The sequence below is a fragment of the Cervus elaphus genome, chromosome 27, assembly GCF_910594005.1.
Source record: "Cervus elaphus chromosome 27, mCerEla1.1, whole genome shotgun sequence".
NCBI lineage: Eukaryota > Metazoa > Chordata > Mammalia > Artiodactyla > Cervidae > Cervus > Cervus elaphus.
Genome location: NC_057841.1, coordinates 51,460,677 through 51,484,275, shown reverse-complemented (window position 1 = coordinate 51,484,275; position 23,599 = coordinate 51,460,677). Strand labels below are relative to the sequence as shown.

At 38.4% G+C, this 23,599-nt stretch overlaps 1 protein-coding gene across 4 annotated transcripts in view; it reads left to right on the top strand.

Moving 5' to 3' along the window:
- DYM (dymeclin) overlaps positions 1-23,599 on the top strand; it is a 382,780-nt gene that overhangs the window by 245,141 nt on the left and 114,040 nt on the right. For all 4 annotated transcript variants that reach the window (XM_043889419.1, XM_043889417.1, XM_043889418.1 and 1 more), the window contains one exon: positions 12,146-12,248. In XM_043889419.1, coding sequence (XP_043745354.1) covers positions 12,146-12,248 — 103 coding nt within the window. The remainder of the gene's footprint in view (positions 1-12,145; positions 12,249-23,599) is intronic.

The following is a 23,599-nucleotide window of genomic DNA, read 5'->3' as shown; positions in this document are numbered from 1 at the left end:
AGGAGTCAGCCCCTCCAGAGCGTGGTCTCTGCCTCCCTCCCCTTCTCCCTTTCCTCCTGTGTCTCTGTCTGTATGTCTGTGTTTGTGTGTCATGTCTGTGGTGTCTCTTCTCTTTCACTCTATCACCTCAGGTTCATTCTCTCTCTTGCACATGGATTTTCTCCATGAAGCTAAACCATGATCTTAAGCCCCTTTCATCTTTACAGTCTTCTAACCAGAGAGGAGCAGCAGTCTTTTCTTACCATTCCTAGTTGGAAAAATCTTAGGGAAAGTTTTCAACTGGCTCAACTTAAAGCACGTATCCATTGACCGTTCTTTGTGACCCAGGCGATGGGGTATTACAATTGACTCAGCATGTACCATGGACTCAACTTTTTTCAGAAGAGGCAGTTCTTTTCCTAAAAGAAGTAAGTGGAAGTGAATCATGCTAGTCAGAAAAAAAAAAGTCCACCCTAGATAAGATGATAAAATAGAGTGGTTATGAGTATAGGCTCTAAGGTTACTGAGGTGTAAATTCTGGCTCTTCCACGTAGAAGCAGTATAATCCTTGGCAAGCTAATTTGCCCCTCTAATGCCCTAGTTTCCTCTTTCATATTGTGATGATAACATTAATACTCTCTTCATTAAGCATGTTGTATATTAATTTAGTTAAAAATGTGAAAGATAAAAAGGTACATGGCATAGAGTACATCTTAAGCAAGTGACAACTTACTGTCATTATTTATCCTCAGCACATAAAAGGATAACCAGTGGGGTCTGTCCTAGGAATGTAAGGTTGCATTAACATAACACCATCATTCAGTGAAGTCTGATGTATTGTAGACTTAAGCTGTAAGGTCATCTTAATAAGTATAGGAAAAGCATTTAGTGAAATTCAACACCTATGCATGATGATAAGAAAATTCAGTTAGCAAAGAATAGAGGGGAATTTCCTCAAGTGAGGAAATTCTATGAGAAAATTTACAGCTAAAGTCATAATTAATGGTAAAAGACTAAAAGCATCTTCCCATGGATCAAGAAAATGGCAAGGATATTTTCTTTCATATTTACTCATTATTGTGCTAGAGATCCTAGCCATGACTTGAGAAAAAGAAATGTTAATAATCTAGGTTAGATAAGAAGATCTAAAGCTGTATTTATTCCCATAAAACATGGTCAGATGTTTAAAAATCCTAATGAATCTATAAAAAATCTACTAGAATTAATAAATGAGTTTAGCATGAGTATAGGATAAAAAAGTATAAAACAAGAAGTTTACTTTAATATTTTTTGTGATAAACAACCAGAAATTGAGATTTTAAAACAATGCTATTTACAATAGCATAAAAATATGAAATAGCTTAAGAATGAACATAGCAAAATCTAGGCAAGATCTATACAATGAAAACTAAAACACTGCTGAAAGAAAGAAGACCAAAATAAACAGTGATCTCATGCTTATGGGTCAGAGACTTAGTATTATTAAGATCCTGAAACTGACCTATACGCTCAAATAATCCATATCAAAGCCCCACAACTTTTTGGTAGACATTGACAAAGTTGATTCTAAAATATGTATGAATGTACAAAGGACCAAGAATACCCAAAAGCAGTTTTGACAAAACTTAAGTTGGAGGACTCAAACTCCTTGATTGCAGGATTTACTCTAAATTATAGCTAGAGTAACCAAGACAGTATGTGGTAGACCAATGGAATAGAATCCAGAAATACACCTGTGCATATATGGTCAGTGAAATTTTGACAAGACTGCCAGGGTAATTCACGGGGTGAAAGGAATAGTCTTGTCAACAAATGGTTCTAGAACAATTAAATATTTATATGCCCCAAGCCCCAATAACAGCAGAATGAAACTTGACTCTTACTGCGTGCCGTGCATACATATTAAAGTTCAGATGGAGCACAGACCTCATCATAAGAGTTAAAGTTATAAAACTTCTAGAAGAAATTATAGGAGAAAATCTTTGGAATCTTCGGTTAGGCAAAGATTTATAATACAAAAAGTACAAATAATTTTTTTTAATTTCATGAATTGGACCTCATCAAATTCTAAAACTTGACTCCACTTCCCCTACCTCTCTCCAGAATGGGAGAAGTTGTTTACAAAAATAAATAACACCTAATAATGAGATTCAGAGTAAGGAAATATAGATTCTTTTCTCAGTGTATTTAAGGTCATTGTTTAATCTTTCTCAATGTTAAACTTTTTTTTTAGTTTTATATCACACACCCTACTCTGTGTTGTACTTAGGATATATTTGCATATTTATAACTTACAGATCATGAGAGACAGCTGCCTCTGAGGAGACTGTAATTTTATTTCAATGACAGTACCCAAATGTTTGAAAAATGATACCACAACGAGTTTGATGTTCAACTGATAGCAGGTTGGTCAAGAGGATGAGATGGTTCGATAGCATCACTGACTCAATAGACATGAAATTGAGCAAACTCCAGGAGATAGTGGAGTGCAGGGAAGCCTGGCAGACTGCAGTCCACAGGGTCACAAGGAGTCAGACACAACTTAGGGACTGAACAGCAACAACAAAATTGGTCAAAGAGTACAAATTTCCAGTTTGTTTTTTTTTAATTGGTAGAAAATTGCTTTACAATTTTGTGTTGGTTTTTGCCATATGACAATGCGAATCAGTCATAATATCCCTTTCTTCCTAAGTCTCTCTTCCCAAACTTCCAGTTTTAAGTTCTGGAGATCTGATGTACAGCATGGTACTCACACGACTGAGCAACTGAACTGAACTGAAGCAAACTGATGTACTTGAAAGTAGCTCAGAAAGTCCATCCTGAATGTTCCCACCACAAGAAAGTAATGGTAGTCCTGGGATGGGATGGAGATGTGAGCTAAAGCTGTGGTGATCATCATTTTGCAGTGTGTCTGTATCAAATCAACATGCTGCACACCTTCCACAATGTCATATATCATTTATTATGTCAGTAAGGCTGGGAGAGAATATTGTAAAACTGACAAAAAAGAAAAATCTGATAAAGGGCTTGTGTCTGGAATATATGAAGAACTCTCACAACTCAAGAAGAACAAAAACAACCCTTTTTAAAAAAATGGACCAAAAAAATAACAACAAAACAAGTAAATAAAAAATGGACCAAAGACATGAATAGACACTTCAGCAAAGAAAACATGAGCCCGAGAAAATTCATTAGGGGACTGCAAATTGAAACTACAGTGAGATCTACTTCACATCCACTAAAATAGCTAAACGTAAAGTCTGAAATATCAAGTGCTACCCAAAATGTAGAACAAAAGTTTGATGGTTTCTTATAGAGTTAAAACAAATGGCATACAATGCTGCAATCCCACTTCTAAGTGCTTATTCAAGAGAAATGAAAGCATATGTTCACATAAAAACTTGTACAAGAGCATTTATAGCCACTTTATTCATAATAGCTCAAAACTGAAAACAACCCAACTGTCCACAAATTGAGATTCATTCATACAATGGAAAACTACTCAGCAGTAAAAAGGAATGAACTACTGACACACAAAACAATGTGGATTAATTTGAAGAATATTATGCAAAGGAATAGAAGCCAGACATAAGAGTACAGTACGGTGTGATTCTCTTTACATGAAACCTAGACAAGGCAGAACCACTGTGATGGAAAACAGACCCCTGGTTACTGGGGTCAGGTCTTGCATATTGGAGGAGGGACTTGACTTCAGAGGGGTACAAGGGAACTTCTGGGGTGAGGGAATAGTCTCTATCATGATCACATGGATGTTTATATTTTTCAAAACTCTTTGAATTGCCTGCTTAAAATTGGTCCGTTTTATAATATGGAGCTCATTCCTTAATCAAGCTGATTAAAGCTGGTTCAGAGGCAGGGCGAGCATAGTCTCTCACAGAGGGTGTGGAGTTGTTCCATCGGAGGAGAGGCAGCATTGAGACGGGCCGAGAGCAGGAGGGGCTAGCTGCCTGGAGGAGGAGTCCATGTCTGCCACGGAGACAGCGTGAAGCCAGGCGTGAGGAGACTCAGTTTCTAGCTGTAACTCTGCTTTAGTAAATAACTTTAATAAACTTGGTATTTCTTTGCATTTTAATAGCTCCGGAGGGTTTATAAAGGACTTTTGTATTCACTACTCTGTGTCACGTTGACCTTGGCTGACCCACCAGCTCTGTTTCCTCACCTGTGGAGTTGAGGGCCGCCTCTTGTCTCTGGTGGCGCCCGTCGTGAGTGTGTCAGACGAAGGACTGGGGCATGGAGAGGCCGTGACCGCACATTGTGAGCAGCGGCGAGGTTCTTGTGGCCTTGTCTGTGGTGGTCAAGGAGGGACCCCGCCGCCCCTCCTAGTCACGCCCTCTGTCTGCCTTGCCTTCTCTGCGGGCTCTTACGCTCACTCCTCACCCCAGCACCACCTGTCCCCCACGGCCTGCTTTTCTCCCAGCCGCCGGCGGCCAGCTTCCACCTCCTCCTCCCCACCGAAAATAAGTTTCTTTTACCATCACCGTTGATTCCTTGCCTTGTGTCAAATCCGGTGACTTTCTTTTTTTCAGTCCTTCTTTACCTTTTAACAGTGGTGAGTGCTCCCCTCTTAAGATGATTCTCCTGACTTCCAGAAGAATGTCTTCTCTTCCTCTTCTTCTACTCTGAGCTTTTGTCGAGTACTCTTTACTGGCTTTACCCAGAATTCTGTCCTTGTCTTGTTTTATACTGGTAATGTTATCCTTGGGTGATCACCTGTACTTTTGTGATTTCAACTGATGCTAACAGCCCTTAAGTTTCTTAACATCCTTCCTGAGCACCTGGTGAGTGTTTTTGGAATCTGGACATTTCTAACCATGGGCATCTGGATATTCCGGAGCACCTCTGAGTTTCATGGCAGAACTGTTAAGAATACCACTTTGAGAGCCCATCTGCCTGAATTTGACTTCTGACTCCACCACTTAGTAGCTATGAGCCTTAACCACTCCCTGCCTCAATCTTATCATCCCTTCAAAATAAAAAAGGCTGGAGATTAACAGCACAGTCAGGTGGTATCTGATGATGAACAGTGTCTGATGCGTAGGAAGCTCCGTCGGTCTGCCTGCTGCTGCGCTTGTTGTCTTTGAGACACAGCTCTTTGTTTCCTGGATCTTCTCCCTGCTCTTTGGCTCTTCTTATATCCCTGGCATGTTCGGTCACATTCTCAGCCAGCCACTAGATTTCCCAGACCTGAGAGTCATCGAGGATTCCTTTTTTTCCCAAATAGCTCATATCTGCTTCATACCTCCTGACCTCTCACTTTTAGTGGCGTAAAAGTTACACCATGTTATCTTTCTATTTCCACTCCTGTTTTCTTGCCCACCCTGTCCAACCTTCCTGTGCTGTCTAGGGGCCAAGAATCTGTCTCAAACAAGTATAATTGTGATGTACCTGTACCTCCCTGCACAGGTGTGGGCTGTTCAGGTCCTGTGACAGGGCTTCTGCAGCCACCTTGAGATGAAAGAGCGTCAGGGAGAGATGAAGAACAGAGAAGAACAAGGGAACTCAGTCACCCTTCCTGCCCACCTCCCACCTGGACACTGAACCCAGCAGCTTTGCAGCTTTCTCTCATACTTATCTTTGTAGTCCTGCTGTCAGAAAACACCTCTGGCTTTCAGGATCAAGTCCAAGGTCTCACTAAGACACGAGAGGCGCTTTATGAATAAAGTATTCCTGTTCCTGCCCTGACCATAACGTGGTGTGCCAGTTACTTAACACTTCACGAGCATGTGTGCTGTACTGTCGACTGTACCCAAGGTGCTCGGATTTCTCTGCTTCCTCTCATACTCTTCTCTCTGCCCACGTTACCTTTCCCATTGCCTGATTTGCTTGGCTAACTTCAGATTGGTCCTTAAGATTCAGCTCAGGCATCATCTCCAGAAATGATTTCCTGTCCCCACTTCAGGTGTGGTCAGACACCCTCATCTTTGTCCCTATTGTAGGCCACGCATCTCTCCATCACCACAGTGACAGGAGAGCTTGTATACAAGCATATCCTCCTTGACCTGACTGTGCCCTCCAAGAGGGCAAAACAGAGGTCTTGTGGCTTTTGCTAGTAGCTGTATCCCAAGCAGACAACTTGCTCATCTGTGACACATAGTTGGTTCTTGGTAAATGATTGAGTTACTGTCTGTCTCAGTAACTTGACGGTGCAAACCTCTTGGCATTTTTTTAAACAGGCCCTGCCAATCTTGCTGGCTTCATCTCTTGGCGTTAGCTCCCCCCTCTGTGGACTTGTACTAGCTTTGCCTCGTAAGCTCTGGGTACTCCCCTGATGTCTCTGTGCCTTTCTCCATGCTTCTCCGCCTTTCAGAATGGCTCTCCCTTCCCCTTTACGTTTCCCCACAGGTCAGCCCCTTAACCTTCAAGGCCACTGTCAAGATAGATTTCCTCTGGGAGATGCACCTCACCTTCAGCTTTACTCCCACATCACTCTCTCAGACCCATGGTGTTCTGATTCCAATACTGTAGACATTTTCCCCTTATTCCATTAGACTTGAGTTCCTTGGGGGCAAGGAACCACATCTCTGTACTCATTTTGTAAGACTGATTAGCTTCCATTAGCTTCTCACTCCATATAGAAATGTCCAGGACTCTTGATGTGCCATAAGCGGCCCTTCACAGTCTGTCTTTAAACTGTCTTTTCTTCACCACCAACTGGGCACCTAAATGACAGCCCTTTGCAGCAGCCAGTAGCACATTCCAGGTTGGACTCATCATGCGTGTTTATATGCTTCTTTCTTTTATGAAATGCTGACTGTTGACAGGGGCTCCGTTTGCTTCAGGATAGTGTGTTCTTTTTTATTAGTTTTTAAAATGTGTAATATTTCAGGCATACACCAAAAAGGCAGGGTAACCTAGAAGTCCCCTAGATACGTTGTTGTTGTTTAGTCACTCAGCTGTGCCCAACTCTGGGACCTCATGGACTGTAGCGCACCAGGCTTCCCTGGCCTTCTTCACCGTCTCCCCGAGTTTGCTCAAATTCATGTCTAGTGAGTTGGTGATGCTATCCAACCATCTTATCCTCTGTGGCCCTCTTCTCCTCCTGCCCTCAATCTTTCCCAGCATCAGGGTCTTTTCCAGTGAATTGGTTCTTTGCATCAGGTGGCCAAAGTATTGTATGTATAGTATGTATATATCTAGTATAACCAAAAAATATATATACATATATAGTATGTATATATCTAGTATAACTGAAAGAACATTTGAGAGAGTGCGTGCTGAGCCTCTCATTTCTTCCTCCCTGATCTCATTTCCTTCCTTTCTCAGAGAATGATGACTATCCTAAATGTCGTGTTTATCATTTCCATGTGTGTTTTATTACTTCAAAAGTTTTATCTGTAGAAGATATATAATGTTGATTTGTATGCTGAAGACACTGAATAAATAATAATGCCTTGTTCACATTCTCTACCAGGGTCCTTGCTCATTGAACAACATTGTTTTTTTGAGATTTATCCCGTTTAGATAACCTTTAATTGCTACATAGTGTCATTATATGACACACTATGTCATATAAACACACCTGTGTCAAATAAACACACAGTTTACTTACCCACTGTATTCTTGACCAGAGTTTTTACTGCTTTTAGTTTTTCACCATTAAACCAATTTATAATGAACATTCTTGTACAAAAAGGAAAATCCAGTCTTTTTCTAATTTAAATTAAGTATCATGACAGCTATATTCTGAGTATCAGTGCACTTGGAAGTCAGTTTCACTTATTTCCAGAATCAGAATTACCCCTTCCATACAAATATCATGTGTGTTGCTTACTCTCACTAGCATTTAACTGGAGCTGGTATTTTGAATGCAAAAGCTTTAAGCAAAAGTTACTTTTCTCAGCAATTTGCAAATCATGTCTCATATAAATTTAGGTCATTGTGCCCTAAAAATGCCAAATGGAAGACAAAATTAGAATTTTTTTTTAAAAATTTAAGAAAACTTTGAGAGCTCTGGCTAACAGAACTGAGACAGAAGCCTATTGGCAGAAGAATAATAGCCTGAGTAAGTGTGAATTCTGTTTCTCATTCATGATAGAAAACTGGAAGTGACCTCAGATCATCTGTTCCTACATCGACCTTCTTCAAAACAGCTGGGAGCATAGCTATAGGTTCTTGAGGTGGACCATATCAACACTGCAGGCCCGAAGCAGTCACATTTTCCGTTGTGTCCAACTGAAAGAGCTTGTGTTTGAATTGCAGTTCCCTTCCTTGTTTTGTCTTCTACTAACAAGGAAAGCAGATTGTTAGTATTCTCTTTTAAAATAAACAAACTAGCCTTTCTTCTCTGAAGAAAGCATTATCAAACCCTCTTTGCTTTGATTCCCAGGACTCGTTTCATAAATGTCTTCAATTGACGATAAAAGCTACCATAGATTACCTCTTTTGTCCTTCTCTGAAGGGTACACTCTTAGAACACTGACTGAGAAAATCCCGGGTTTGTTGAGTCCAAGAAGCAGTTCTGGTATTATGTAAACATAAAGCGCGCTGCTGTACTTCACTTGCCCCCTTTCCTCCTACTAAACCAAAACGCTCACTTCCAGGTGTGTTTACTGCTTTAGCTTTCTGTTTGGGCACCCAGTTGATGCCCCTTTGAGTCTTGCCATGCCATGTACTAGAGTCACCACCAAAGACCATTCCATCTCAAAAAGCTTCTGAAACTCCATTTATTTCAGAAAATTTGCTAAGTTGTATATTTAGTTATGTAATATAATGACCTTGAAGGCCTTAGAATGTGGCCGTGTGCAGAGCTGGCATGCCTGGGTGTATGTCTGTTTGTGCAGCCAAAAGTGTCCTGAGCAGAAGCCTGCTTTTGTAGGTAGCTCTGTGATTTCAGAGGGCTGCCAGGGTGGCACGAGTGGTAAAGAGCCCACCTGCCAACGCAGGAGACCTAAGAGACATCAGTTTGATCCCTGGGTCGGGAAAATCCCCTGGAGGAGGAAATGGCAGCCCACTCCAGTGTTCTTCCCTAGAGAATACCGTGGATAGAGGAAGCTGGCAAGCTATAGTCCTTAGGGTTGCAAAGAGGCAGACACGACTGAAGTGAGTTAACATAACAACATAGTAGGTGAATCTTAACTAATTTCCCCCTTTTATGCATTTCCTTGTGAATATGCTTTATACACTATTTCAACATATTTTTATCTCTTAATTTTCATTGCCTGAAAAATAATTTGTTTTTAAGAATATATACACCTTGCAGTTCAGTCCTATGTTCAGTTATTCTTTTACTCAGCAGTTTTACTTTATCCTATAGTCAGTCTCATCTCAGGTATGCTAAAAATTATGTACAGGGGTTTTCACTGCAGTGCTGTTTATGATACAAAAAATTGTAAACATTGCAATGATACTTTTCTAATGGATTAATCAAAATGTGATTTATACATATGCTTGGATATCAGTTAACTAACAGTCAATATATGTTTTATTGAATGAATCAAAGATTGTATTATTAAGTGGAAAAAGTGCAAGGTACAGAGCAATACCTATTTTGTGAATTAAAAAGCATGGATGTATATGTACAGTATTCATTCCTATACATGCTTTGATGAATATAACATTTCTGGAATCATAGATAATAAACTGCTAACATTTGTTACCAGGGGTCATGGGAGTGAATGTGAGGAAAAAGCATGATGTTTACTTTTAATCTGGAAAAAGAAAAAACAAGGCAAAACTAAAACTCAAGTAAAGAAGATCCATAAAAATAAAATGACAGAAACAGTGCACAAACCCTTACAGATTGAGTCTTTTTCCTACTTCCTTACACACTTCCACCTCACTCTTCTCTCTGTCCCCTGTTTTGCCTCTGTGCTTTGCCTTCTGTTTGGAAATGCCTTCTCTCTCTTCTTGCACAGATTTTCCTCTTCAAAACTTTATATGAAGTCTAACCCCTTCATTAAACTTTACTGGACTATTCCATTTCACAGAAATCTCTCTTATCAACATGTGCTTGATCAGTGTTACATGATTTCACACTTATTCACCCAGTAATTATTTCACTGATTTTCCTGCAGTATTTGAATGTGAATCTAGAGAATATTCTTGGCTCTGTTCCATTTGCTTTGTGCATATCCAGCATTACCCATAAGTGTTAAGAAACGTTTTCATTCATTTTTTAACATTTTAATGTTAGTTAATACTTAATCTGGAAAGAATACTTAGTAGTCTTATTTTCAGTAATTATCCCATTTAAAGCATCTGAAATAATTAGGTATTTTCCTAAATTGATATTCAGATCAATATTCTATTTAGAAAGATACCACTAAGAAATACTAGAGTAATGTTTCAGGCCTTAAAAAAGATACTACAAGCCATAGTTATATGGAAAAGTACATGGAATCAGAATTGTCTTTATTTTTAACCTGTTGTCTAGCCCAAAGAGGAATTCTATATTCATTAGATACAGTAGATTTAATATTAGGATGATATAATTATGTATATTTGAAACTCTGTTATTTGGCATATACACATTTATGATTGTTACAGCTTCTTGGTAAATTCATCACTATAAAATTTCTCTCTTTATCTCTAGTAATAGTCTTATCCTTAAACCTTTGTCTAATATTAATATAGCCACTCCACCTTTCTTATGATTAGTGTTTGTATTAAACAATATCTCTTTTGAATCATTTTACTGTTCACTTATCTGTATCTTCAAATTTACAAGTGTGGCTCTTATAAATAGCATGCTTTTGGGTTTAGTTTTTTTACCTAGTCTGACAGTCTATTGTCATTTAACCAGATGGTTTAATCCATTTATATTTAATGTAAATTTGTTTTATACTTTGAAAATCACTCACTTAATTCTGTTAGGATCCATCTTAAAATAATCTTTACTCTTGGTTAGAATACTACTAAAACATCACCTTTCCAAGAATTCAACTGAGTGTTCTCCATTCTGACAGGCTGGAACTTCAGCATACCTCCAGTCTTTTGTGATTTCCCAAATCTCTGTTCGGTTTGTGCCTTCTGAATGGCGGTTCACTGTCATACCTTGTGAGGTCTGTCTCTGCACAGCACAGCTTAGTATTTAGCCAAACACTCAAGAATTGACACTGAAGCAGGTTTTGGACTTCCCTCTTGCAGTTCCCTCCAGTCTAACAATCTACTCTGCAAATTCCAGCTGCCACAGAAGCCCCAAATTCATGTCTGTCTTCTCAGTACAATACTCTTGTGCACTGCTTGGGCCCCAGCTTTCTGAGCCACAGTCTAAAATGTTCCTCTAGATAGAAACTCACTTTCTAGGTAATGAATCACATGGTCCCCCCAAAAGACTTCCCGTAGTGGCTCGGATGGTAAAGAACTACCTGCGGTGCAGGAGACCTGGGTTTGATCCGTGTGTCAGTAAGATCCCCGGGAGAAGGGAATGGTTGCCCCTCCAGTATTCCTGCCTGGGCAGGACACTGGAACTCCAGTAGCAGAGGAGAATTCCATAGGCAAAGGAGCCAGGTGGGCTACAGTCCGTGGGTCCTAAAGAGTCGGACACGATTGAGTGACGACACAGCGCTGTGGGTCGCTCTTATTTTAGGGATCATGATCCTGTACTCAGATGTTGTTGAGCATCTGAAAGCAGTTATTTCATATATTTTGTTCAGTTTTTAGTTGTTTACACAGGCAAGTTATTCAGTACCAGTTAATCCATCATGGCCAGAAACAAAATCTTATAATACAAATATTGAAAGTCAGTCTTTTTGAGAAATAAGAATATAAAGCCATAATATAGAATCATGGACTGTATATTATGCTAGAGAAATAATCTAATACACTTATTTGAAAGATGAGAAAAATTGAGATACAGCAAGCTTAAGTGATTTGTAACAGAGTATACACTCTGAGTTACTCGTAAAGTCAGTTCATGTCCCAGGTTTTCTAAATTTCTGTCCACTGTTCTTTCCATGATAGTAATCTGAAAGTTTCAACTTTTATTTTTTAGAGCCCTTAGAATTTAAACATTCTTTTCACTTTATCATTTACTATATCAATAGTATTGTTAATCTTGCTGTTCACACAGGCATGAAAAAATAATCATTTACAAATATATTTTGAAATAATTGACATTCTGTGTAATTATATAATTTCATATAAAACCTATGAAACGAGACACTTAGTTCTTTTAATATAATTGGGCTTTTGTTTGTTTTTTCAGCTTGTTTTCCTTGCTGTCAAAAAAACACAACAAAGTTCTGGAACAAGCCACACAGTCCTTGAGAGGTTCGCTGAGTTCCAATGATGTTCCTCTACCAGATTATGTAAGTAGTTACCTTACTTGTCAATAAAAAATTTTTCCTTTCATTGCTAAATTAAAAAATAACAATTCCCCCTCTTCCCAAGTTCTGACTGTTCTTGGCCACTGAGAAACCTGTAACAGAAAATAAAGGAGAAACATTTCAAATTAAGGGAAAAAGTTTTTTCAAAGATTATTAACACATGGTTGAAGAAAGTCAAACCTAAATCAATGATTGTTAATAATTAGGAATCTTATTACTTTAGTCAGGAAGGCCACCCAAACTAATTACAGAGAAATGAAAGGAGGAATTTTATAAGAAGTATGCAAAGGTTTCTCACTAAACTCAAGGGGAAGATACACACCTGGATTTCAGGGAACAAGAACCTAAGGTTGAAAAGCCATTGGATTCTTCAAAATAGCCTGTCTTTCTGGACATTTAGTTTTGTTATCTGCTTCTTTTTGCTTCAGATTCACTCTGCTGCTGCGTCCCGCAGGCCCCTTTTCTCTAGTTGCTGTCTGAAATAGCAGCCCTCAGCCCTCCTCCGCCCCACTCCCTTCCAACCCTTAATGTGTTTCAGTGAGAGTCATGCCTTCTGCTGGCTGTTCAGAGGCCTGCCATCCTCAGGTCCCAGGAGAGAGAATCTAACTGGCTCTGCTGGGGGTCTTGTCCAGGGTGTCTGCCCTGGTCTCGTCGGTCATGGTCAGCAGAGACCAGCAGTAACATGTGGCATTTGTTCCCCCTGCTTTAAAGATGAAGAGGTTATTACCACCTGGCCTCAGAGGATGATGATAGACTAGAATAGACACAGCCCAGGGAGGAGCCCTGTGGAATGAGAAGGGGAACCCGTTATGTGGATTCCTTTAGGACAGCGGCATTGTCTGTGACACTTCTTATATTGTGGAGCGTGCTTAGATGAGGCTACGAAAAACTTTCATGTCACGAGTCACAGAAATAGTTCATCCAGTTCTAATAAGGACGTCCCTATTTGTTTATCTGGGGACAACTTAAAGTCAATATTCAGAAACTTGAGCAGAGAATTTTTATATTCTGAGTTTGAAGTGGTGATATGTGCCAGACAGCCAGAGAGTTGTTTTGCTTGTTTCCTGCTGTGGTTTGTTTCATTTCTAAATGGTTGTGCTGATACGAGACTGTGGGAACAGCACCCAGTCCGGATATCAGACACTGATAAACAGAGATAGCTATGTGCAGCCACAACCTGACTGGCGCTGTTTTTCTTCTCTTTTATTTATTTATTTAGTGTGTGTGTGAGAAAGATGTTATGATCTGTCATCCCATTTCAGGTATTAAGTTTGAAATTCCAAAGTACTTCTCTCTTACCAAAAAAAAAAAATATCTTTTAAATTTTTCCTGCTAGCTGAATATTCTCATCTTTTTGAAAAAATGAGCATTATGGCTGATATAATTCTTTCCTCGTCATAACTTGTTCTAAGAAAAGTAATTCTTTGTACTTGCTCCTTGGAATCCACATCTGGGGCCAGAGTGGCAACAGGGTTATGTTTATTAAGAATGTGAATTTTGTTCATCTGTAAATGTTTTGTCATTTTTATACACATATAATTTGGTTTATATAGTATTCCTGTTGTTTCATTCCACAAAAAATGTGTTGAATGTGTATGCTGAGGTTGCCTTAGTAGTATTCTCCTTTAATCAGAGGCCTGAAAATTGATATTTTCTTTGAGAAAATGGGTCATATTTAACAGCATTTGCCAGTTATGGAGGTGATTATGCAGTGAAAGCACAAGCTGAACTCGTAATGGATATATGAGGACTGCTATTGAACTGTACGGTTTTTATAGAGTCCTTGTTTTCCTCCTGCATGAAATTTTCACTAAGTGTTAATAAAAAGGAACTTCTCCAAGCATCTGCTTTCTAGAAATACAAGGAAAATTCCTATGAAGCTGTCATTGACAGTCTTATTTTAACATTTGTATGTATGAGACTTTGCAAATCACAGCATTTTTCAGATAGGTTTATGAACTTGAATTTTGCTGCCTTTCCTTAGAGCTAAGTGAAGAGGGTGGGTAACACTGATTCAGTCGTAGTATCGATAATTGTGAATCACTCCTCCTGCCACTAGACTGAAAGGTAACTAAAGAAAACAGTAGCAACATCAAAAGTAGGTGCTGCGGTAGTTCTTGGTGACAACTCATGTTTTATTGGTCATTCTCATTGCTAAAAACACTGTGTATGATAGAGGGAACTTTTGAAACCATGTTCTCATTATCATTCTCTTTTAACTTGGCCATTAATTGAATGAATAAAGTATGTTCCCTTTTTCTTCCCCAGAAATTTCATTTGTTAAGTGTCTTTGCCAACAACCACATAAAATTCTGTGTCCTCAACAAATGCATTAGAACACTTGTTTGTAAAAGACGGAAAAGGAAAATGAAAGGGCCTTAATGCAGCAGTGAATTCCCAGATGTATACTTTCTACACCAGGACTGAGAGAACTATATTAGCAGAGAGTTTGAATACGTGCATAAAAATAAGGATTTGTTTTTCTTCTCACTGTAGTACATAGAGTACTTTCAGTCTACCTAGAGATTTCTGAGTTTATTAAGAAAAGTTTATTGTCATTATACTGGATAATTCACCAGTCAATTGAGTAACAACATAGAAAACAAATAGCATGTTACAAAAACATTAATATTAGTACTTTAGTACAGCCATTTTGTCTGAACCTCTCAGGAGAAACCTGAAACCTTCAGCCAGCTTCTAGATAATGAGGAAATGCCCTGACTGCTTAAGGGAAAATAAAACAAAAATTGCAGTTGAGCTCTCCATGGGGAGAGAGAATGCTCACTACAGTGATAGCTGGTCAGAGAGTGATTAAGGCATCTAGGAAGGCTAGTGAATGAAGTTCAATTGACTTGGCTGAGTTTTGGTGTCTTTATATCAGAGTTTCATAAAATTTAATTCAGTAACTAAAAAGACATGAGAGAATTGTTAGAGAAGAATCTTTCAACACTGTTTTCCTAAGAATTAACCCCTAGGGACTTGTCTGGCAGTCCAGTGGTTAAGACTCTGCACTTCCACTGCTGGGGGTACAGGTTCCATCCCCAGTCAGGGAACTAAGACCCAACTTGCTTCAAGCCTCAGCCAAAATAGAAAAAAAGAAAAGAATAAACCTCTTAAAATAACTTTGGCCATATAAAACAAAATCTGAATATAGGCAGTGAAACAAAAATAATAAATGAATTATAGCCGCTTTTTAAATGTAAACTGTAGCTTTTAATTAGGACTGTTGTCACAATTACATGTAAACATTGTTTCCCTAATTTCTAATGATTATCTTGGCAACTAGTTGAGATGACTAGTTTATTCTCAGTGGAATCGTAAGGAACCAAATTATATTGCCATATGATCATCAAAGAACTTTTTAACCTTTTCACAGGATCCACTTTCCCATCTCATTCCAAACATAAATGCACAGGCAAAAGCCAAAAAGACCCTGGCCAAAAAGAGTAAGGAGCCAGATCAGAAAAATCCCCAGATATAGAAATAGTAACTAAGGGTTTATCACCAACTTGCTAAGCAAGTACAGTCATCCCCCTCTTAGCCCCAGTTTTGCTTTCCGAGGTTTCATTTACCCACGGTCAACTGCAGTCCAAAAATATTAAATGGAGAATTCCAGAAATAAGCAGTTGATAGTTTTACATTTCACACCATTCTGAGTAGCATGATGACATCTCTCGATGTTCGGCTCCATCCTGCCTGGGACATGAATCATCCCTTTGTCCAGCATATCCCGACCATTAGTCACATAGTAGCCATCCAGATTATCAGCTGCCTGTTGCAGGATAGCAGTGCTTGTGTTTAAATAAGCCTTATTTTGCTTAATGACCCTAAAGCACAAGAGTAGTGATGCTAGCAATTTGGACATTCTCTTCTAGTACCTAATTCATGAATCAAACTTTATCATAAGCTGTACGTATAGGAAAAAACATAGTGTGCTGTTGTCTTTCAATGCCTGAGGGGGATTGGTTCTAGAAGCCCTCACGTATACCAAGATCCAAGGATGCTCGTGTCCCTTATATAAAGTGGTATAGTACAGTCAGCCCTCCATATCCTCAGATTTACCCAACCATGGATAGAAATTTCTATCCAAGGCTGGTTAAATCCACCAAAGTAAAACCTGAGACTATGGAGGACCGACTATATTTATTGGAAAAAATCCATGATCCGATGCAGGATGACCAGTGACTGCTGATGGATGGTTCAGGGTTTCTTTCAGGGATGATAAAAATGTTTGAAAATTAGATTGTGGTGATGGTTGCACAATTCTGAATGTACTAGAAACTGTTAAATTATGCATTTAAATTAACAGAGTACATGGTTGTAAAGGCTTCCCAGCTGGATCAATGGTAAAGAATCTGCCTGCCAATACAGGAGATGCAGGTTCGACCCCTGGGTCGGGAAGATCCCCCAGAAGAGGAAATGGCAACCCACTCCAGTATTCTTGCCTGGGAAACCCCATGGACAAAGGAGCCTGGCGAGGGGGGTCACAAAGAGTTGGACACGACTGAGTACCCATGTACTCATACATGCACATGGTTGTGGATGTTATCTCAGTGAAGCCATTTAAAAAGCCATTATCTCAGTGCTCCATTTACTTGGAGCACTGTGGAAAGAAAGGAACTATTTGTTGAGTGTAATAACATGTAGATACCAGCTTGGCTGGCATTGTGGCATGAGAGTGAATTTAGAAAAATTAGTTTTATACTCTGAAAAAGTCAATATTTTCAAAGAGGGAAAATATGTTTCTTGAGCATGACTTGACTTTAGAAACTGCTAAAGTCAACTAGATAATGCAATTACACAAGTGTGTTCAGTCGCTCTTGTGTCTTTGCAACCCCATGGACTATAGCCTGCCAGGTTTCTCTGTCCATGAAATTTTCCAGTTAAGAATATTGCAGTGGGTTGCCGTTTCCTCCTCCAGAGAATCTTCTTGACCCAGGGACTGAATCTTCATCTCTTATGTCTCCTGCATTAGCAGGTGGATTCTTTATCATTAGTGCCCCCTGGGAAGCCATAATTTTTCGGCCTGGTTTAAGAGCAAAAATATGGATATAAGGGGGAAAAAAATCTATCTTTAGGGAACTGATTAAAGTTTAAGTTTATCCAATGCAGTATTCTTCAGATATTTTTTAAAACAAATTCAATCCATATAGACTTATATGAAAAGATATCCATAACACTTTATTTGGTAGAAAAAAACAAAACCATACTTTATAGTATATAGGTTATATGTACATGTATGATTGGAAGTATGCATTTAACTTTTCTGGAATAGTGCATAAGAAAATATTAAATAGTGGTTACCTATGGGGAGTTAGATTGAAAAGAAGGGAAAATAGAACTTATTACCTTGTACTTTTCTTTTTAGATAAAGATCTTTACGTTTTTGTCATGTTTATTACTTATTTGCCCCTCCCTTCTCGCCCTTCTTTCTTTTTTCCCTCCCTCAGTCCTTTCTGTCTTTATTATTTTCATATAATTTTAGACTTACAAAGAGTATTTTATTTTTTTATTTTAATTGGAGGCTAATTACTTTACAATATTGTGGGTTTTGCCATACATTCACATGAATCAGCCATGGGTGTACATGTGTTCCCCATTTCCATATAGCCTTCACCAGCTTTCCCCTTTGTAAATGTCTTACATAACCATAAAACATTTTTCAAAACTAAAAAATTAACCTTGGTACAATACTGTTAACTAAAACACATACCTCATTTGAATTTTACCAGTTTTAACACTATTGCCCTTATTCTTTTCTGGTATCCGGTCCAGGATCCTACGTTGCACTTTGTTGTCATGTTTCCTTAGTCTTTCCTTGTATATCATGACCTTTGACACTTTAGAAGAGTACTAATCAGTTATTTTGCAGAATGTCCCTCAATTTGGGTTCGTCTGGCATTTTCTTATGATTAGATTGATGTTATGCATTATTGAAAAGGATACTACAGAAGTGATGTGCCTTTCTCAGAGCATCATTCCAGAGAATATGCAGGGTTGGTCTATATTACTGGTGATGTTTGGGTTTCTTTCCCAGGTAGTGCTAGTGGTAAAAAATTCACGTGCCAATGCAGGGGATGTAAAAGAGGTAGTCACCCGACTTCATTCCCTGGGTTGAAAAGATCCCCTGGAGAAGGAAATGGCAACCTATTCCAGTATTCTTGCCTGGAGAATCCCATGGACAGAGGACCCTGACAGGCTGCAGTCTGTAGGGTCGCACAGAGTCAGACATGACTGAAGCGACTTAGCACACACGCACTGGTGATGTTTTCACTTGATCACATCACTAGGATGATGTCTGCCAATATTCTTCACTGTAAACTTGCTGATTTTCCCTTTATAATTCCTGTATGCTTTATATAGTAGTTATTTTCACTATACTGGAAATACTTTGTTAGATTATTAAATATTTCTACTATATTGGAAGAGTATATGGGGAAGATACTTGGAGACAATGCCAATATACAGTTTTTTCCTAAACATTTTCCTACAAATCCTAGCATCCATTGATCAGTCTTGTCTGCATCATTATTTTACTGAGTTTGGAATGATTTTCTATTTGTCTCATTCCCTCTACATTTATAAATGGAATTCTGCAAGGAAGAGTTGTCACCTCACCCCAAAGTTCTTGCCTGTGCAGTTATTTATTTCTATCAGTATAAACTCCTGGATACTTACTTTCTTCTTATCATCCAGGACTGTCCTTATTTTGTTACTCAGGTTATTCCAACTTTAGCCATTTCAGGTTTTGTCCGCTACCCTTTGAATATGCATCAACCTTTTTTTTTTCTTTTTGCAACCTTCACGGTGCTCCAACTCATCTCATATTTCCTCTGCTTCAGCCCTAAAATCAATCAGTTCTCCAAGGAGGATCATGAAATTTGAATCAAGATCTTAATCGTTACTTTCATAATGTCAAAACCAATGTAAAAAACAAGAATCAAACACTGTGAATAAGGTTACAAATCTTACTACCTTCCCTGCAACTGCTGTGCACTTAAGTAAATTCCAAGCCCCACATGGATTAAGTCCCAAGAAGTTTCTTCTTTAGAACAATTGATTTAAAAAATCAAATAAATGAGGCCTCTAGCAAGTGAGCAAGCTCCACACCCCGCCCCTGCCACTTTTTCTTCCTAATTAAAAACCAGGACTTTAACATAATCAGACTGATTTTCTTGGTTGTGTTATAATTTGCTGTTGATGCATTTCTGAACTGGGAGTTTCAGAAATGTTCTGAGAACGCTTCTAAAGACAATTTGAGTTGGAGAAATCCCCTCTTGCTTAAAAGAGAAAAATAAATTCCTTCACTCTTAAGAAACACACCTGAATTGAGATAAAGACTACTGCCCTTTATTCCTAGAGAGGAAATTTGTCCTGTCCCTTCTTATAGAATACGGTAGAATATCCTTTTTAAGTATTTTTTTTTTAATTATCATGAAAAGTACTTAAGTAACTTTTATGTTCCCTCTACTGCCTTATAAACAGATGTTTGCATTGAAATCTGGCAATGATTAATTAACTTTCTAAGAGAAGTTTAAAGAATACAGAAAAAATAACCCATGCATATTAAATTCAGTAGCAATGTGTGATAAATTTGTAAGAACCAGTGAGCACAGTTTCCTTCTTCCCCCGCCCACTGGAGTGAAAACATTCTTACCTGCTGCTGTACAGAGCTAATATAAAAACATCTTTTCCTAAGATTCTTCAAACTTTCTTTGTTAGAAATCATTAGTTTGCTCAACTATTTATTGTTTTTCCCTCTCTTTCTCCCTTTCTGCCTGAGTTCGTAGTTCCTAATAGGAAGAAAAGAAGTCTACTATTTGGAATTTTCTTTGATATATCCTTGATTTACATGGCAAATAGAAAGCAGCTGTCTATTTAAGCATCTAATTCTTGAAACCATAGTCCCCTCAAGCGTCATCTGGAAATAATGTAGCCTGTAAAACAAAGCTAAGAAGAAAAGGCAATGTTTGTTTTATGTGGGATGAATGATTTCTGTTGGGGTCCTTTAATTCGGCTATTATGAGGGTTATTAAAAAGCAGTATTACAAAAGAGGTTTAAATGAAAAGAATTTTTGAGCTGGTATCTTATTATTACAGTTGATTATAGTCAAAGCTGCAAATATTTTATAAATGGCACTTTATTATAGTTTCTCCAAATAAGACCCCCAAAAACTAGTAATCTTACTCATTGTATGAGTGGAAACTCAGCTCTTTCCTTAGTGGATTTAATTTCTGAGAAAAAAAAAATTGTATTGAGAATTTAGCTCTGCTTGTTTTGTTGGAAATTTCATGGCTTTCTGAAAAATTCTTAAGAAATCTTTATAAGAATATTTAAGTATTACCTTATAAATGCAAAAATGAACATGAAATCATCAGAGTTTATCTAGGCTTCAGGTATTATTAGAAGATTCAGTGAACGCCAGACAAAGTTAAGCCTAAATTGTTTCTCACCTTATTCATAAATTATTTGAGTTTCCAAGATATGAGTTTGAAGATCTCAGTCATGAGAAGTGATATTCTTTGGGAAGCAGAAGACAAGTTGATTTGCGCTTTGACAGTTGTTAGAGGCTATTCCATGCTTGGAGTGTATTGGTTTTCTTGATTTGTTAACACAACAAAGTAGTTGTTTTTGGAAAATGAACTTATAAGAACTAAGTTTCAGTCCTCAAAACTGAAGTTACTTATCATGTTTGTTTAATAATAAACTGGACAGGCATGCATGGTTAATTATTTTTATGCATTTGGGTCTAATCTCTTACTTGGAATTGGATAATGAGCTAAAACTCTGCTAATAATGAAACAAAAGTTATTCTTACTCGAATTTCAATTCACTGACCAGTATGATACATCTTCATAAGAAAGTTAATACTGATTATTAAAAGTTTAGTACATTTTTAGGCTTAGAAAAGAAAGAAAGTGAAGTCGCTCAGTCGTGTCTGACTCTTTGCAACCCCGTGGACTGTAGCCTACCAGGCTTCTCCATCCGTGGGATTTTCCAGACAAGAGTACCGGAGTGGGTTGCCATTTCCTTCTCCAGGGGATCTTCCCGACCCAGGGATAGAACCCAGGTCTCCCACATTGCAGGCAGACGCTTTACCCTCTGAGCCACCAGGGAAGAAAACAAAGGAAGAAAGTGAAAATGAAAGGAAGAACGTGAAAGTGATGCTTACATGGATGTCTTTTAATAATGTCATTAGCCTTTTCAACTTTTTCTGAAGATTGGGGTCTCCAGGAACAGTGTGATATTCTATTCCTAGAGCTTTTAACACCCCTTGAGTTATAGCAGCTTTAAAGATGGAGCCATTGTCATTCTGAACTTTAAAGATCCCACTTACATCATGAGAAGTCAGTACAGTCAGATTTTGTCCATTCATTAACCTCAGGCTTTAGTGAATACTGCTTTTGATGTGAAAATAGATGAGGATCATTGAGCTCTTTTTAATGGAACAAACTGTAAATCCTGGAGTGTGGGCTGATGGAAAAACTCTGGGTCGAGCACAAAGTGCTGTTAGGCTTAGAACATGACCCTAAAAAAAGTTTGTCATTAATGCATTCACTAAGTTGATCAGTAAGCATTGTACATTAAAGAAAAAGATATATTTTAGAGCAACACAATAGTCTCCTTGTGACCTCAGTCAGAATACAAATTTGAGATCATAGAAGATACCAAGTGAGAGTTTAGACCCAAATGCATAAGTCCTAAATTCCCCATACCTGTTGTGAATGGTCCACTGCTGCTGCTGTTCAGTCACTAAGTTGTGTCTGACTCTTTGCGATCACTTGAACTGCAGCACGCCAGGCTTCCCTGTCCTTCACTATCTTCCAGAGTCTGTCCAAACTTAATGTCCATTGAGTCAGTGATGGCATCCAATCATCTCATTCTCTGTCACCCTTTCTCCTCCTGTCCTCAATTTTTCCCATCTTCAGGGTCTTTGCCAGTGAGTCAGCTCTTTTTATCATGTGGCCAGAGTATTGGAGTTTCAGCATCAGTTCTTCCAAAAAATATTCAGAGTTGATTCCCTTTGGGATTGATTAGTATGATCTCCTGGTGAGAGTCTTCTCCAACACCACAATTCAAAAGCATCAATTCTTCGGCACTCAGCCTTCTTTATGGTCCAACACTCACAACCATACATGACTACTAGAAAAACCATAGCTTTGACTATACAGACCTTTGTCAGCAAAGTCCGTATATCTCTACTTTTTAATATGCTGTCTAGATTTGTCATTGTTTTCCTTCCAAGAAGCAAGCGTCTTTTAATTTCATGGCTGCAGTCACCATCCACAGTGATTTTGGAGCCCAAGAAAATAAAATCTGTCACTGTTTCCACTTTTTCCCCATCTATTTGCCATGAAATGATGGGCCTGGATGTGATAATCTTCGTTTTTTGAATGTTGAATTTTAAGCCAACTTTTTCACCCTCATCAAGAGGTTCTTTAGTTCCTCTTCACTTTCTGCCATTAGAGTAGTATCATCATATCTGAGGTTGTTGATATTTCTCCCAACAGTCTTAATTCCAGTTTGTGATTCATCCAGCCCGGCATTTCACATGATGTTCTCTGCATATAAGTTAAATAAGCAGGGTGACAATATATAGCCTTGATATATTCCTTTCCCAATTTGGAACCAGTTCATTTTTCCATGTCTGGTTCTAACTAACTGTTGCTTCTTGATCTGCATACAGTTTTCTCTGGAGACAGGTAAGGGAGTCTGATATTCCCACCTCTTTAAGAATTTTCCACAGTTTGTTGTGATCCACACAGTCAAAGGCTTTAGCTTAGTCAGTGAAGCTGAAATAGATGTTTTTCTGGAATTCCCTTGCTTTTTCTGTGATCCAGTAGATGTTGGCAATTTGAAATTTGATCTCCACGTAATTAATAATATTATCTGGGTTAACAGTAATACTACTTACCAAAAAGTAGTACATGCATAGAAAACTCCATTTGATATTTGAAATTCCTTAGTCTTTCATCCAAAAAGTAGTGAGCAACTGGTATCTTCTCAGCCACTTTTCTCTGCTTTGTGAAGACATCAGTGAAAAAAATTTCTGCCATTATGAAGCCTGCATTCTATTGAAGAGAGATATATAATGATTGTATGCACAGGCAAACAAATGAACAAGTGAATGAAATGTAAGACGTTCCCATGGGAAAGTAAAGCAGGATAAAGGGATTGGGACCACAGGCCAAAGGAAGGTAGCAGTGTAGTAACGGGTGGTCAGTGGAGGGTTTGCCTCATTGGGAAGGTGATGTTTGAGCACAGCCTAAGGAAGGAGCAGCAGTGAGTCATGTAGAGGCAGTGTGTTCCAGGAAGATGGAACAGTGAATGT